At 50.8% G+C, this 14,578-nt stretch overlaps 1 protein-coding gene across 1 annotated transcript in view; it reads right to left on the bottom strand.

Annotated features, from left to right (window-relative positions):
* Window positions 1-4,468, bottom strand: part of LOC138671826 (uncharacterized) — a gene marked incomplete at its 5' end in the record, with an annotated part of 30,821 nt that extends 26,353 nt beyond the window's left edge. The window contains one exon of the mRNA XM_069759962.1: window positions 2,917-4,468. Coding sequence (XP_069616063.1) covers window positions 2,917-4,468 — 1,552 coding nt within the window. The remainder of the gene's footprint in view (window positions 1-2,916) is intronic.
* Between the last annotated feature and the right edge of the window lie 10,110 nt (window positions 4,469-14,578).

Here is a 14,578-nt window from a genome sequence, read left to right as displayed (position 1 = left end):
CGATGTGGGGTAGCTTCTTCCTGGTGAGGTCCGTCAAAGGTTTTGCCAGGCTACTATAGTGCTGTACGAAGCGCCTATAGTACCCTGCAGTGCCCAAGAAGGACATCACCTGTTTCTTGGTCACGGGAGTGGGCCAGTTCACGATCGCGCCCACTTTCTCCGGCTCTGGCTTCAGGGTGCCTCCGCCTACCCGGTGTCCTAGGTAGTGAACCTCCCTCTTGCCCATCTGACACTTCCCCGGCTTGATAGTCAGTCCTGCTTGGTGAATCCGCCTGAGCACCTCCTCGAGATGCTGCAGGTGTTCCTTCCAGGAGGAACTGAAGATGGCAATGTCATCCAAGTACGCCACGGCGTACGTCTCCAGTCCCTGAAGCAGGCGGTTGACCATCCGCTGGAAAGTGGCAGGGGCATTCTTCATGCCGAAGGGCATGACCGTGGACTCGTACAGTCCAAAGGGTGTGATAAAGGCGGACTTCTCCTGCGCCTCGGGGCTCAGGGGAATCTGCCAGTATCCTCTACTCAAATCCATTATTGTCAGGTATTTTGCGCCAGCTAACTTCTCAAGCAGCTCCTCGATGCGCGGCATTGGGTGCGCATCCGAGGCTGTGATGGCGTTGAGCCCCCTGTAGTCCACGCAGAACCGGGTGGTCCGGTCCTTCTTTGGCACGAGAACTACAGGTGATGCCCACGCGCTCTTTGACCGCCGAATCACCCCCAGCTGTAACATCTCATCGATCTCTTGGCGCATAGTCTGCTGCACCTGGTCAGAGATTCGATAGGGTGTTCGCCGTAGTGGGGCGTGATTCCCGGTGTCCACCTCGTGGACTGCTAACTCAGTCCTCCCAGGTCGGTTGGAGAACACGACCCGGAAAGGTTCCAGGGTGGTTTGCAACTGCACCCGCTGGGGTTCAGTTAACGAGGCGCTTACCTCCACATCCTCGATGGACCCATTGGCGTTGGCTTGGGCCAGCAAGTCCAGGAGGGTGTCTTCCTCACCGTCTTCGGGCAAGCTGCAGACCGGTAGGACGAAAGGTTCACGTTCGTGATGAGCCTTCATCATGTTGACGTGAAAGGCCTTTCGCCTACCCCGAGCGTGGTCAAGCGTGACCACGTACGTGACCGGGTTGAGCTGTTGGTGGACGACGTACGGGCCCTCCCAGGCTGCCTGAAGCTTATCCGTTGGTACGGGGACCAGCACCCACACCTTTTGACCCACGTGGTAGGTCCGCTCCCGGGCGTTCTGGTCGTACCAGTGCTTCTGATCAGCCTGAGCCTGCGTCATGTTGTCATGCACCAACTGCGTCAAGGTCTGCATCTTGTCACGGAAGCGCATGACATACTCCACTATGGACACTTCAGAAGGGTTCGGCTCCTCTTCCCAGGATTCTCTTACCAACCCAAGGGGTCCCCGGACTCGCCTGCCGTACAGGAGCTCGAAGGGGGAGAACCCCGTCGAGGCCTGTGGAACCTCTCGGTAAGCGAACAGCAGGTGTGGGAGGTACCGCTCCCAGTCGCGCCCTTGAGTCTCAACCAGCATGCGTAGCATCTGTTTGAGGGTACCATTGAAGCGTTCACACAAGCCATTGGTCTGTGGGTGATACGCACTCGATACCAGGTGCTTAACCTGCATTCTCTTACAGAGAGCCTCCATTAGGCGAGACATAAATTGGGTCCCTTGATCAGTAAGCATTTCCCTGGGAAATCCTACACGTGAAAAGATGGCCAACAGGGCATCCGCCACCTTATCTGCCCTAGTTGACGACAGAGCTACTGCCTCTGGGTACCGGGTAGCGTAGTCTACCACAGTAAGGATGTATTGCTTTCCAGAGCTGCTGGGGACGGCCAGCGGGCCCACAATGTCCACCGCGATCCTCTGGAAAGGCTCTTCTATCACTGGCAAAGGGATCAGGGGAGCCTTAAGAGCAGGCCCTGCCTTCCCCACTCTTTGACAGGTGACACAGGAGCGGCAGTAGTTTGACACATCTGTCCCCATCTTAGGCCAATAGAAGTGTTGAGACAGCCGGGCCTTAGTTTTGCTGATCCCCAAGTGTCCAGCTAGCGGGATCTCATGGGCAATCCGCAACAACTCACCCCGGAATTGCTGCGGGACGACCAGCTGTCTTTCCCTCAACCACTCCTTTTGTGATTCTCCGGGTACTGTCTCCCGGTACAACCTTCCTTGTTCCCAGAACACCTTCTCCTTATCAGTCTCGGAGAAGCGCGTCCCGGCGAGTTGTCTCAAACTCTCTAGGCTCGCATCTGTGTGCAGAGCGGCCTGAAACTCCTGGCTAGGGGAAGCCAGAAGCGACGTCAGGGTCCCTTCCCCACGGGAACCCTCTTGGACCTGCTCTGGGTCCACCTCTGGTTCAGTCACAGTGATGACTGAGGAGGGTCCGGAAGGCAGACAGTTATCTGCGTTCCGGGCACTCTGACTGCGGGTGACAGCAGCTACATAGGCTGTCTCCCCGGGGGTTTCTACAGGCCCATCAGCCAGCGCTGCTATGGGCTCTACCTCCCCATCCACCCCCAACACTCCAGGGGCAGTGCTACTTATGGGCCAGTTACCTTCCTCGGTGGCACTGGTCACTTTCATGGCGTCACCTTCCTCACGGTTCCCATGCATCTCCCCATTTCCTGTAGCACCGACACTTGCCCCTGTTAGGGGTTCCTCAGCCGTCTCACTCCGCAGAGCGACGTGGCTGGGCACGCCTGTACCTATGGACACATTAACCTTCACAGAAAAATCATTATCAGGTTCCGCTGGCACAGGTACAACATTTTCACCCTCAATCCTAGGGAAAAAATGGTTATTAGATGCATCATTACAAGATAAAGCATGGTCAGGTAACACACGCGATTTCCCATCATCATCATCATCATCAGGGTTAACGTCACCCTTATTAGTAGATTGGGGAGGGGTGTCAGGGACGTAGTATGCAAACATCCTCCCCAAATCAGTTCCCAACAAAACATCAGTGGGCAAATTATCCGACAGCCCCACTTCCTTCACCCCGCTCCCAGCACCCCAATCAATAAAAACCCGGGCCATTGGTAAGGGACAGCTGATGCCCCCAATCCCAGTGACAGTTAGGGTTTTCCCCGGAATGATTTCTTCAGGGGCCGCCAGTTCGGGTCGGATGAGGGTTCGTTCAGCCCCGGTGTCCTTGAGGCCTGTAGCAACATGGCCTCCCACAGTGACGGGCTGTACGTTGTCACACACCCTCCCAACCACACCACCCACAAAAAGAACTGCTGCATTAGGCCCTGGGGCCTTGGCTGGGGTGTTCTTCGGCCTGTCTGGACAGAAGGTACTGATATGCCCAGGCCGCTTGCAGGTGTGACACGTGCGAGGTTCGGTGGTAGGTCTGGTGCTGTTGGCCACAGGGCCAGGACCTCGGGTGTGCTGGCTGGCAGGGGTACTGGCGTTGGTTGCAGGCTTACCCCCTCTCCAGCTGGTGGTGACTGGCTTCCGCGCTTCCGATCTACGGTTGGCCTCATAGGCATCGGCAATCTGCGCTGCTTTCGTCACGTCTTTGGGTTCTCTGTCCATCACGAACTGTCGCACCTCAGCTGGGCAAAGATGAAAAAACTGGTCTTTGATCATCAGGTCTCGCAGCTGTGCAAAGGTGGTCACTGACAGTCCTTGGGTCCACTGGTCAAAGTGGGTCCCCAGTCCATGCACCACATCACTGTAACTGTCGTGTGGGCCACGTTGGAGGGTCCGGAACTTTCTACGGTACACCTCGGGTGTAAGCTGGTACTTGGCTATCAGAGCCTGCTTGATGGCCTCATAGTCTCCATCTTGTTCTTGAGGGAGGGCAGCAAACGCCTCCAGAGCTTTACCTTTCAGCCCTGGTGTCAGGTATCGGGCCCATTCATCTGTAGGCAGCCGGTACTGTCTGCAGGCTTTCTCAAAGGCCCGCAGAAAAGTGTCCAAGTCTCCGTCCTTCTCCATAACAGGGAAGTGATCGGGCCGGGGCTTAGGTATCTGAGCGCTGCTGGGCTCACGGTTGGTCTGAGACAACCCCTGCATTTGCAGTCGGGCTAATTGCAGCTGGTACTCCCGCTCAGCTTGCCGCTCGGCTCGCTGGGCCTGTGCCTCTCTCTCAGCTCGGGCCTCTCTCTCAGCTCGGGCCTCTCTCTCAGCTCGCTGGGCCTCCTGCCGGTATTGCTGAATCAGCTGCCGACGTCCCTCATGGTCGTCAATGGGGAATTCTTTCAAGGCCGCCTGCAGGTGGGGGTCCAATTCGCCCGGATTGCTAACAGGGCCAGCATTCAGTGGTTGGACCTCTGCTGCAGCACCATGTTCGCTTGTGCTGGCTTCTGCGGCCTCTGAGCTCTGAGATTGGTCTCGAGCGGCTTCCCATTGCACCAGATCTGCGACCAGTTGGGCTTTGTTTTTGCTTGCAGAGTCAATGTGCTGTGACTTGCATAAGGCGACAAGGGTGTCTCTGGTCTGCTGCTCATAGAAGGTTTCTCCCAGCACAACCATGGTTGCCAAATAAAAGATAGGATAGAAAAACGAAGAGAAAGGGAGGGGATAATTACCAGTACGCAATTGTCTCACAACTAAAAAGCACTGAGTTCGTTCTCCAAACTTATTTGCGCAGAGTCCTCGCAAGAACTTTCTGCAAGTTTTTAGTGAGAGGAATGATTACTCAAACCAAATCACTAATGCTCTAAGATATCCCACCGCCTTGCCACCAATTGTCACGATTCCCCTGACCGCTGTCACCACTGGGTCAGGATTCACACCGTGACCGTCACCCCTACGTCACGGATCAGGGTGACTTTAGGCCAACAGACGGCTATCACATGTGCAGGGGGGCTTATCTTAGTTATCCCTCCACTGCTAACAATGTGATGAAAAACCACACACAAGGCTATTGACCTCTTAGTTTACAGCAGGGGCTTATTCTAGGTATCCCACTGCTTTTCTATATACCACGAACTGCAGGGATTTATGTATATCCCGCTTACAGTTCCACTTAACACTTGCAGCTCTCTGGCGCCCCCTTACTCTCAGGTCAGATTAGGTACTGCACCCTGGGTAATTAGTCGCCAGAAAGGCTGCCTGCTATGTACTGGCTATTGGGCACGCTGCAGCGACGCGATAACTACTCCCACACAGGCAGGAACAATAATTATCAAACCCGCAGTTGCTTCAGCAGAATCCAACCGTCAGCACACTTTCGCTGCCACCAGCTTCGATTAAACGGGTCCGAAGCTAACCCAACACAACAGTAACAGTAGCGTATTTTCCCTTCAAGAGACTTAGGGTACGGTTTAGAGCAGGAGAACGAACTAATATATAATAGTATATCCCATTAAAAATAATTAGGCAATGCTTTATCAAAAATAGTTTATAAAGAGGTTATAAATGAGACAATTGCAAATATGTACATGGGTAATTATAACATAAAGGGAATAAATGAGAAAAGATAACACTCACATGTTTAAAGCATGACAAGCAACCAGGCTAGTGCAGTTTCCATACATCCCAGTCCATGGGATGTACCAGCTCTTCCAGGACAATAGGACAAAGCAGTCCAGAAGGAGAAATCAGCAAAAAGTGACTCCTCAGAGCCTGCCAGACACTTAAAACATTAAGGCTGTGACATCACAGAAAGGCTGGCTTATCCAGACCCTCCTCTCTCTACATTCTGCCTAAACTTTAAACTATTCTCTCTGATTTCTATAACTTCACTACAAAACATGACAGAGTCATACCAAACCCATAATTCATCTCAGATTAACGTGAGCATTCTAATGAGATCAAATATGTCCTATCTGGGATACATATTTACAGAGAAAACCCTACTTCTTTACCAGATGGAGTTAGAAACCCGAGTGTCATGAGATGTGTAGCTACACCGAGTGGGACTACGAATATATATTTTCGTATTTCTAGCTTAAATCGTTTGCCTAATATCTAACAAAAACTAAACAAAGAATCTTTCATGGATTTTTGGAGCCATTTTTCCTGTTCTAGCTGGACAAGAGCTTACACAGGAAATGCCAGTCGTAAATTCCGTTCGGCCATAAAACTTCTACCCCCACACTCTCTGAGAAGGAAAGCCAGGAATTTGCAGCTACAAACTGTTACTCCAAGAAGGGGGGGCTTAGCCCACTCAGGCTAGCAAAAGAACTACTTATGATATTTCATACCATATCGTGACACATGATAAGATTAAGTCTGCAGCCACCACTAGGGGGAGCTCCCTGTTTACAGAGATACATGATAAGATACTGTCTGCAGCCACCACTAGGGGGAGCTCCCTGTTTACAGAGATACATGATAAGATCCTGTCTGCAGTCACCACTAGGGGGAGTTCCCTGTATACAGAGATACATGATAAGATTCTGTCTGCAGTCACCACTAGGGGGAGCTCCCTGTATACAGAGATACATGATAAGATTCTATCTGCAGCCACCACTAGGGGGAGCTCCCTGTATAAAGAGATACATGATAAGATTCTGTCTGCAGTCACGACTAGGGGGAGTTTCCTGTATACAGAGATACATGATAGCATTCTGTCTGCAGCCACCACTAGGGGGAGCTTCCTGTATACAGAGTTACATGATAACATCCTGTCTGCAGCCACCACTAGGGGGAGCTCCCTGTCAACAGAGATACATGATAAGATCCTGTCTGCAGTCACCACTAGGGGGAGTTCCCTGTATACAGAGATACATGATAGCATTCTTTCTGCAGCCACCACTAGGGGGAGCTCCCTGTATACAGAGATACATGATAAGATCCTGTCTGCAGCCACCACTAGGGAGAGCTCCCTGTATATAGAGATACATGATAAGATCCTGCCTGCTGTCACCACTAGGGAGAGCTCCCTGTATACAGAGATACATGATAAGATCCTGTCTGTAGCCACCACTAGGGGGAGCTCCCTGTATACAGAGATACATGATAAGATCCTGTCTGCAGTCACCACTAGGGGGAGCTCCCTGTATACAGAGATACATGATAAGATCCTGTCTGCAGTCACCACTAGGGGGAGCTCCCTGTATACAGAGATACATAATAAGATCCTGTCTGCAGCCACTACTAGGGGGAGCTCCCTGTATACAGAGATACATGATAAGATTCTGTCTGCAGCCACCACTAGGGGGAGCTCCCTGTATACAGAGATACATGATAAGATCCTGTCTGCAGCCACCACTAGGGGGAGCTCTCTGTATACAGAGATACATGATAAGATCCTGTCTGCAGCCACCACTAGGGGGAGCTTCCTGTTTACAGAGATACATGATAAGATACTGTCTGCAGCCACCACTAGGGGGAGCTCCCTGTTTACAGAGATACATGATAAGATCCTGTCTGCAGTCACCACTAGGGGGAGTTCCCTGTATACAGAGATACATGATAGCATTCTGTCTGCAGCCACCACTAGGGGGAGCTCCCTGTATAAAGAGATACATGATAAGATTCTGTCTGCAGTCACCACTAGGGGGAGCTCCCTGTATACAGAGATACATGATAAGATTCTATCTGCAGCCACCACTAGGGGGAGCTCCCTGTATAAAGAGATACATGATAAGATTCTGTCTGCAGTCACCACTAGGGGGAGTTTCCTGTATACAGAGATACATGATAGCATTCTGTCTGCAGCCACCACTAGGTGGAGCTCCCTGTATACAGAGATACATGATAAGATTCTATCTGCAGCCACCACTAGGGGGAGCTCCCTGTATAAAGAGATACATGATAACATCCTGTCTGCAGTCACCACTAGGGGGAGCTTCCTGTATACAGAGATACATGATAAGATCCTGTCTGCAGCCACCACTAGGGGGAGCTCCCTGTATACAGAGATACATGATAAGATCCTGTCTGCAGCCACCACTAGGGGGAGCTCCCTGTATAAAGAGATACATGATAAGATCCTGTCTGCAGTCACCACTAGGGGGAGTTCCCTGTATACAGAGATACATGATAGCATTCTTTCTGCAGTCACCACTAGGGGGTGCTCCCTGTATACAGAGATACATGATAAGATCCTGTCTGCAGCCACCACTAGGGGGAGCTCCCTGTATAAAGAAATACATGATAAGATTCTGTCTGCAGTCACCACTAGGGGGAGCTCCCTGTATACAGAGATACATGATAAGATCCTGTCTGCAGCCACCACTAGGGGGAGCTCCCTGTTTACAGAGATACATGATAAGATCCTGTCTGCAGTCACCACTAGGGGGAGTTCCCTGTATACAGAGATACATGATAGCATTCTGTCTGCAGCCACCACTAGGGGGAGCTCCCTGTATAAAGAGATACATGATAAGATTCTGTCTGCAGTCACCACTAGGGGGAGCTCCCTGTATACAGAGATACATGATAAGATCCTGTCTGCAGCCACCACTAGGGGGAGCTCCCTGTATACAGAGATACATGATAAGATCCTGTCTGCAGCCACCACTAGGGGGAGCTCCCTGTATACAGAGATACATGATAAGATCCTGTCTGCAGCCACCACTAGGGGGAGCTCCCTGTATACAGAGATACATGATAAGATCCTGTCTGCAGTCACCACTAGGGGGAGCTCCCTGTATGCAGAGATACATAATAAGATCCTGTCTGCAGCCACTACTAGGGGGAGCTCCCTGTATACAGATATACATGATAAGATCCTGTTTGCAGTCACCACTAGGGGGAGCTCCCTGTATACAGAGATACATGATAAGATCCTGTTTGCAGTCACCGCAAGGGGGAGCTCCCTGTATACAGAGATACATAATAAGATCCTGTCTGCAGCCACTACTAGGGGGAGCTCCCTGTATACAGAGATACATGATAAGATTCTGTCTGCAGCCACCACTAGGGGGAGCTCCCTGTATACAGAGATACATGATAAGATCCTGTCTGCAGCCACCACTAGGAGGAGCTCCCTGTTTACAGAGATACATGATAAGATTCTGTCTGCAGCCACCACTAGGGGGAGGTCCCTGTATACAGAGATACATGATAAGATTCTGTCTGCAGCCACCACTAGGGGGAGCTCCCTGTATATAGAGATATATGATAAGATCCTGCCTGCTGTCACCACTAGAGGGAGCTCCCTGTATACAGAGATACGTGATAAGATCCTGTCTGCAGTCACCACTAGGGGGAGCTCCCTGTATACAGAGATACATGATAAGATCCTGTCTGCAGTCACCACTAGGGGGAGCTCCCTGTATACAGAGATACATGATAAGATCCTGTCTGCAGCCACCACTAGGGGGAGCTCCCTGTATACAGAGATACATGATGAGATCCTGTCTGCAGTCACCACTAGGGGGAGCTCCCTGTATAAAGAGATACATGATAAGATCCTGTCTGCAGCCACCACTAGGGGGAGCTCCCTGTATACAGAGATACATGATAAGATCCTGTCTGCAGTCACCACTAGGGGGAGCTCCCTGTATACAGAGATACATGATAAGATCCTGTCTGCAGTCACCACTAGGGGGAGGTCCCTGTATACAGAGAGATACATGATGAGATCCTGTCTGCAGTCACCACTAGGGGGAGCTCCCTGTATAAAGAGATACATGATAAGATCCTGTCTGCAGCCACCACTAGGGGGAGCTCCCTGTATACAGAGATACATGATAAGATCCTGTCTGCAGTCACCACTAGGGGGAGCTCCCTGTATACAGAGATGCATGATAAGATCCTGTCTGCAGCCACCACTAGGGGGAGCTCCCTGTATACAGAGATACATGGTAAGATCCTGTCTGCAGTCACCACTAGGGGGAGCTCCCTGTATACAGAGATACATGATAAGATTCTGTCTGCAGCCACCACTAGGGGGAGATCCCTGTATACAGAGATACATGATAAGATACTGTCTGCAGTCACCACTAGGGGGAGCTCCCTGTATACAGAGATACATGATGAGATCCTGTCTGCAGTCACCACTAGGGGGAGGTCCCCGTATACAGAGAGATACATGATGAGATCCTGTCTGCAGTCACCACTAGGGGGAGCTCCCTGTATACAGAGATGCATGATAAGATCCTGTCTGCAGCCACCACTAGGGGGAGCTCCCTGTATACAGAGATACATGATAAGATCCTGTCTGCAGCCACCACTAGGGGAAGCTCCCTGTATACAGAGATACATGATGAGATCCTGTCTGCAGCCACCACTAGGGGGAGCTCCCTGTATACAGAGATACATGATGAGATCCTGTCTGCAGTCACCACTAGGGAAATCTCCCCGTATACAGAGATACATGATAAGATCCTGTCTGCAGCCACCACTAGGGGGAGATCCCTGTATACAGAGATACATGATAAGATCCTGTCTGCAGTCACCACTAGGGGGAGCTCCCTGTATAAAGAGATACATGATAAGATCCTGTCTGCAGCCACCACTAGGGGGAGCTCCCTGTATACAGAGATACATGATAAGATCCTGTCTGCAGCCACCACTAGGGGGAGCTCCCTGTATACAGAGATACATGATAAGATCCTGTCTGCAGTCACCACTAGGGGGAGCTCCCTGTATGCAGAGATACATAATAAGATCCTGTCTGCAGCCACTACTAGGGGGAGCTCCCTGTATACAGATATACATGATAAGATCCTGTTTGCAGTCACCACTAGGGGGAGCTCCCTGTATACAGAGATACATGATAAGATCCTGTTTGCAGTCACCGCAAGGGGGAGCTCCCTGTATACAGAGATACATAATAAGATCCTGTCTGCAGCCACTACTAGGGGGAGCTCCCTGTACACAGAGATACATGATAAGATCCTGTCTGCAGTCACCACTAGGGAGAGCTCCCTGTATACAGAGATACATAATAAGATCCTGTCTGCAGCCACTACTAGGGGGAGCTCCCTGTATACAGAGATACATGATAAGATTCTGTCTGCAGCCACCACTAGGGGGAGCTCCCTGTATACAGAGATACATGATAAGATCCTGTCTGCAGCCACCACTAGGAGGAGCTCCCTGTTTACAGAGATACATGATAAGATTCTGTCTGCAGCCACCACTAGGGGGAGGTCCCTGTATACAGAGATACATGATAAGATTCTGTCTGCAGCCACCACTAGGGGGAGCTCCCTGTATATAGAGATATATGATAAGATCCTGCCTGCTGTCACCACTAGAGGGAGCTCCCTGTATACAGAGATACGTGATAAGATCCTGTCTGCAGTCACCACTAGGGGGAGCTCCCTGTATACAGAGATACATGATAAGATCCTGTCTGCAGTCACCACTAGGGGGAGCTCCCTGTATACAGAGATACATGATAAGATCCTGTCTGCAGCCACCACTAGGGGGAGCTCCCTGTATACAGAGATACATGATGAGATCCTGTCTGCAGTCACCACTAGGGGGAGCTCCCTGTATAAAGAGATACATGATAAGATCCTGTCTGCAGCCACCACTAGGGGGAGCTCCCTGTATACAGAGATACATGATAAGATCCTGTCTGCAGTCACCACTAGGGGGAGCTCCCTGTATACAGAGATACATGATAAGATCCTGTCTGCAGTCACCACTAGGGGGAGGTCCCTGTATACAGAGAGATACATGATGAGATCCTGTCTGCAGTCACCACTAGGGGGAGCTCCCTGTATAAAGAGATACATGATAAGATCCTGTCTGCAGCCACCACTAGGGGGAGCTCCCTGTATACAGAGATACATGATAAGATCCTGTCTGCAGTCACCACTAGGGGGAGCTCCCTGTATACAGAGATGCATGATAAGATCCTGTCTGCAGCCACCACTAGGGGGAGCTCCCTGTATACAGAGATACATGGTAAGATCCTGTCTGCAGTCACCACTAGGGGGAGCTCCCTGTATACAGAGATACATGATAAGATTCTGTCTGCAGCCACCACTAGGGGGAGATCCCTGTATACAGAGATACATGATAAGATACTGTCTGCAGTCACCACTAGGGGGAGCTCCCTGTATACAGAGATACATGATGAGATCCTGTCTGCAGTCACCACTAGGGGGAGGTCCCCGTATACAGAGAGATACATGATGAGATCCTGTCTGCAGTCACCACTAGGGGGAGCTCCCTGTATACAGAGATGCATGATAAGATCCTGTCTGCAGCCACCACTAGGGGGAGCTCCCTGTATACAGAGATACATGATAAGATCCTGTCTGCAGCCACCACTAGGGGAAGCTCCCTGTATACAGAGATACATGATGAGATCCTGTCTGCAGCCACCACTAGGGGGAGCTCCCTGTATACAGAGATACATGATGAGATCCTGTCTGCAGTCACCACTAGGGAAATCTCCCCGTATACAGAGATACATGATAAGATCCTGTCTGCAGCCACCACTAGGGGGAGATCCCTGTATACAGAGATACATGATAAGATCCTGTCTGCAGTCACCACTAGGGGGAGGTCCCTGTATACAGAGATGCATGATAAGATCCTGTCTGCAGCCACCACTAGGGGGAGGTCCCTGTATACAGAGATACATGATAAGATCCTGTCTGCAGCCACCACTAGGGGGAGCTCCCTGTATACAGAGATACATGATAAGATCCTGTCTGCAGCCACCACTAGTGGGAGCTCCCTGTATACAGAGATGCATGATAAGATCCTGTCTGCAGCCACCACTAGGGGGAGCTCCCTGTATACAGAGATACATGATGAGATCCTGTCTGCAGTCACCACTATGGGGGAGCTCCCTGTATACAGAGATACATGATAAGATCCTGTCTGCAGCCACCACTAGGGGGAGCTCCCTGTATACAGAGATACATGATAAGATCCTGTCTGCAGTCACCACTAGGGGGAGCTCCCTGTATACAGAGATACATGATAAGATACTGTCTGCAGTCACCACTAGGGGGAGCTCCCTGTATACAGAGATACATGATAAGATCCTGTCTGCAGTCACCACTATGGGGGAGCTCCCTGTATACAGAGATACATGATAAGATCCTGTCTGCAGCCACCACTAGGGGGAGCTCCCTGTATACAGAGATACATGATAAGATCCTGTCTGCAGTCACCACTAGGGGGAGCTCCCTGTATACAGAGATACCTGATAAGATCCTGTCTGCAGCCACCACTAGGGGGAGATCCCTGTATACAGAGATACATGATAAGATCCTGTCTGCAGTCACCACTAGGGGGAGCTCCCTGTATACAGAGATGCATGATAAGATCCTGTCTGCAGCCACCACTAGGGGGAGGTCCCTGTATACAGAGATACATGATAAGATCCTGTCTGCAGCCACCACTAGGGGGAGCTCCCTGTTTACAGAGATACATGATAAGATCCTGCCTGCAGCCACCACTAGGGGGAGCTCCCTGTATACAGAGATACATGATGAGATCCTGTCTGCAGTCACCACTATGGGGGAGCTCCCTGTATACAGAGATATATGATAAGATCCTGTCTGCAGCCACCACTAGGGGGAGCTCCCTGTATACAGAGATACATGATAAGATCCTGTCTGCAGCCACCACTAGGGGGAGCTCCCTGTATACAGAGATACATGATAAGATCCTGTCTGCAGTCACCACTAGGGGGAGCTCCCTGTATACAGAGATACATGATAAGATACTGTCTGCAGTCACCACTAGGGGGAGCTCCCTGTATACAGAGATGCATGATAAGATCCTGTCTGCAGCCACCACTAGGGGGAGCTCCCTGTATACAGAGATACATTATGAGATCCTGTCTGCAGTCACCACTATGGGGGAGCTCCCTGTATACAGAGATACATGATAAGATACTGTCTGCAGTCACCACTAGGGGGAGCTCCCTGTATACAGAGATGCATGATAAGATCCTGTCTGCAGCCACCACTAGGGGGAGCTCCCTGTATACAGAGATACATGATAAGATCCTGTCTGCAGTCACCACTAGGGGGAGCTCCCTGTATACAGAGATACATGATAAGATACTGTCTGCAGTCACCACTATGGGGAGCTCCCTGTATACAGAGATGCATGATAAGATCCTGTCTGCAGCCACCACTAGGGGGAGCTCCGTGTATACAGAGATACATGATAAGATCCTGTCTGCAGCCACCACTAGGGGGAGCTCCGTGTATACAGAGATACATGATAAGATCCTGTCTGCAGTCACCACTAGGGGGAGCTCCCTGTATACAGAGATACATGATAAGATTCTGTCTGCAGTCACCACTAGGGGGAGCTCCCTGTATACGGAGATACATGATGAGATCCTGTCTGCAGTCACCACTAGGGGGAGGTCCCTGTATACAGAGATACATGATAAGATCCTGTCTGCAGCCACCACTAGGGGGAGCTCCCTGTATACAGAGATACATGATGAGATCCTGTCTGCAGTCACCACTAGGGGGAGCTCCCTGTATACAGAGATACAGATACATGATAAGATCCTGTCTGCAGCCACCACTAGGGGGAGCTCCCTGTATACAGAGATACAAGATAAGATCCTGTCTGCAGTCACCACTAGGGGGAGCTCCCTGTATACAGAGATACATGATAAGATCCTGTCTGCAGCCACCACTAGGGGGAGATCCCTGTATATAGAGATACATGATAAGATCCTGTCTGCAGTCACCACTATGGGGGAGCTCCCTGTATACAGAGATA

This window comes from Ranitomeya imitator, chromosome 3, assembly GCF_032444005.1.
Source record: "Ranitomeya imitator isolate aRanImi1 chromosome 3, aRanImi1.pri, whole genome shotgun sequence".
Classification (NCBI taxonomy): Eukaryota; Metazoa; Chordata; class Amphibia; order Anura; family Dendrobatidae; genus Ranitomeya; species Ranitomeya imitator.
This window is presented reverse-complemented; position numbering and strand designations above follow the sequence as displayed.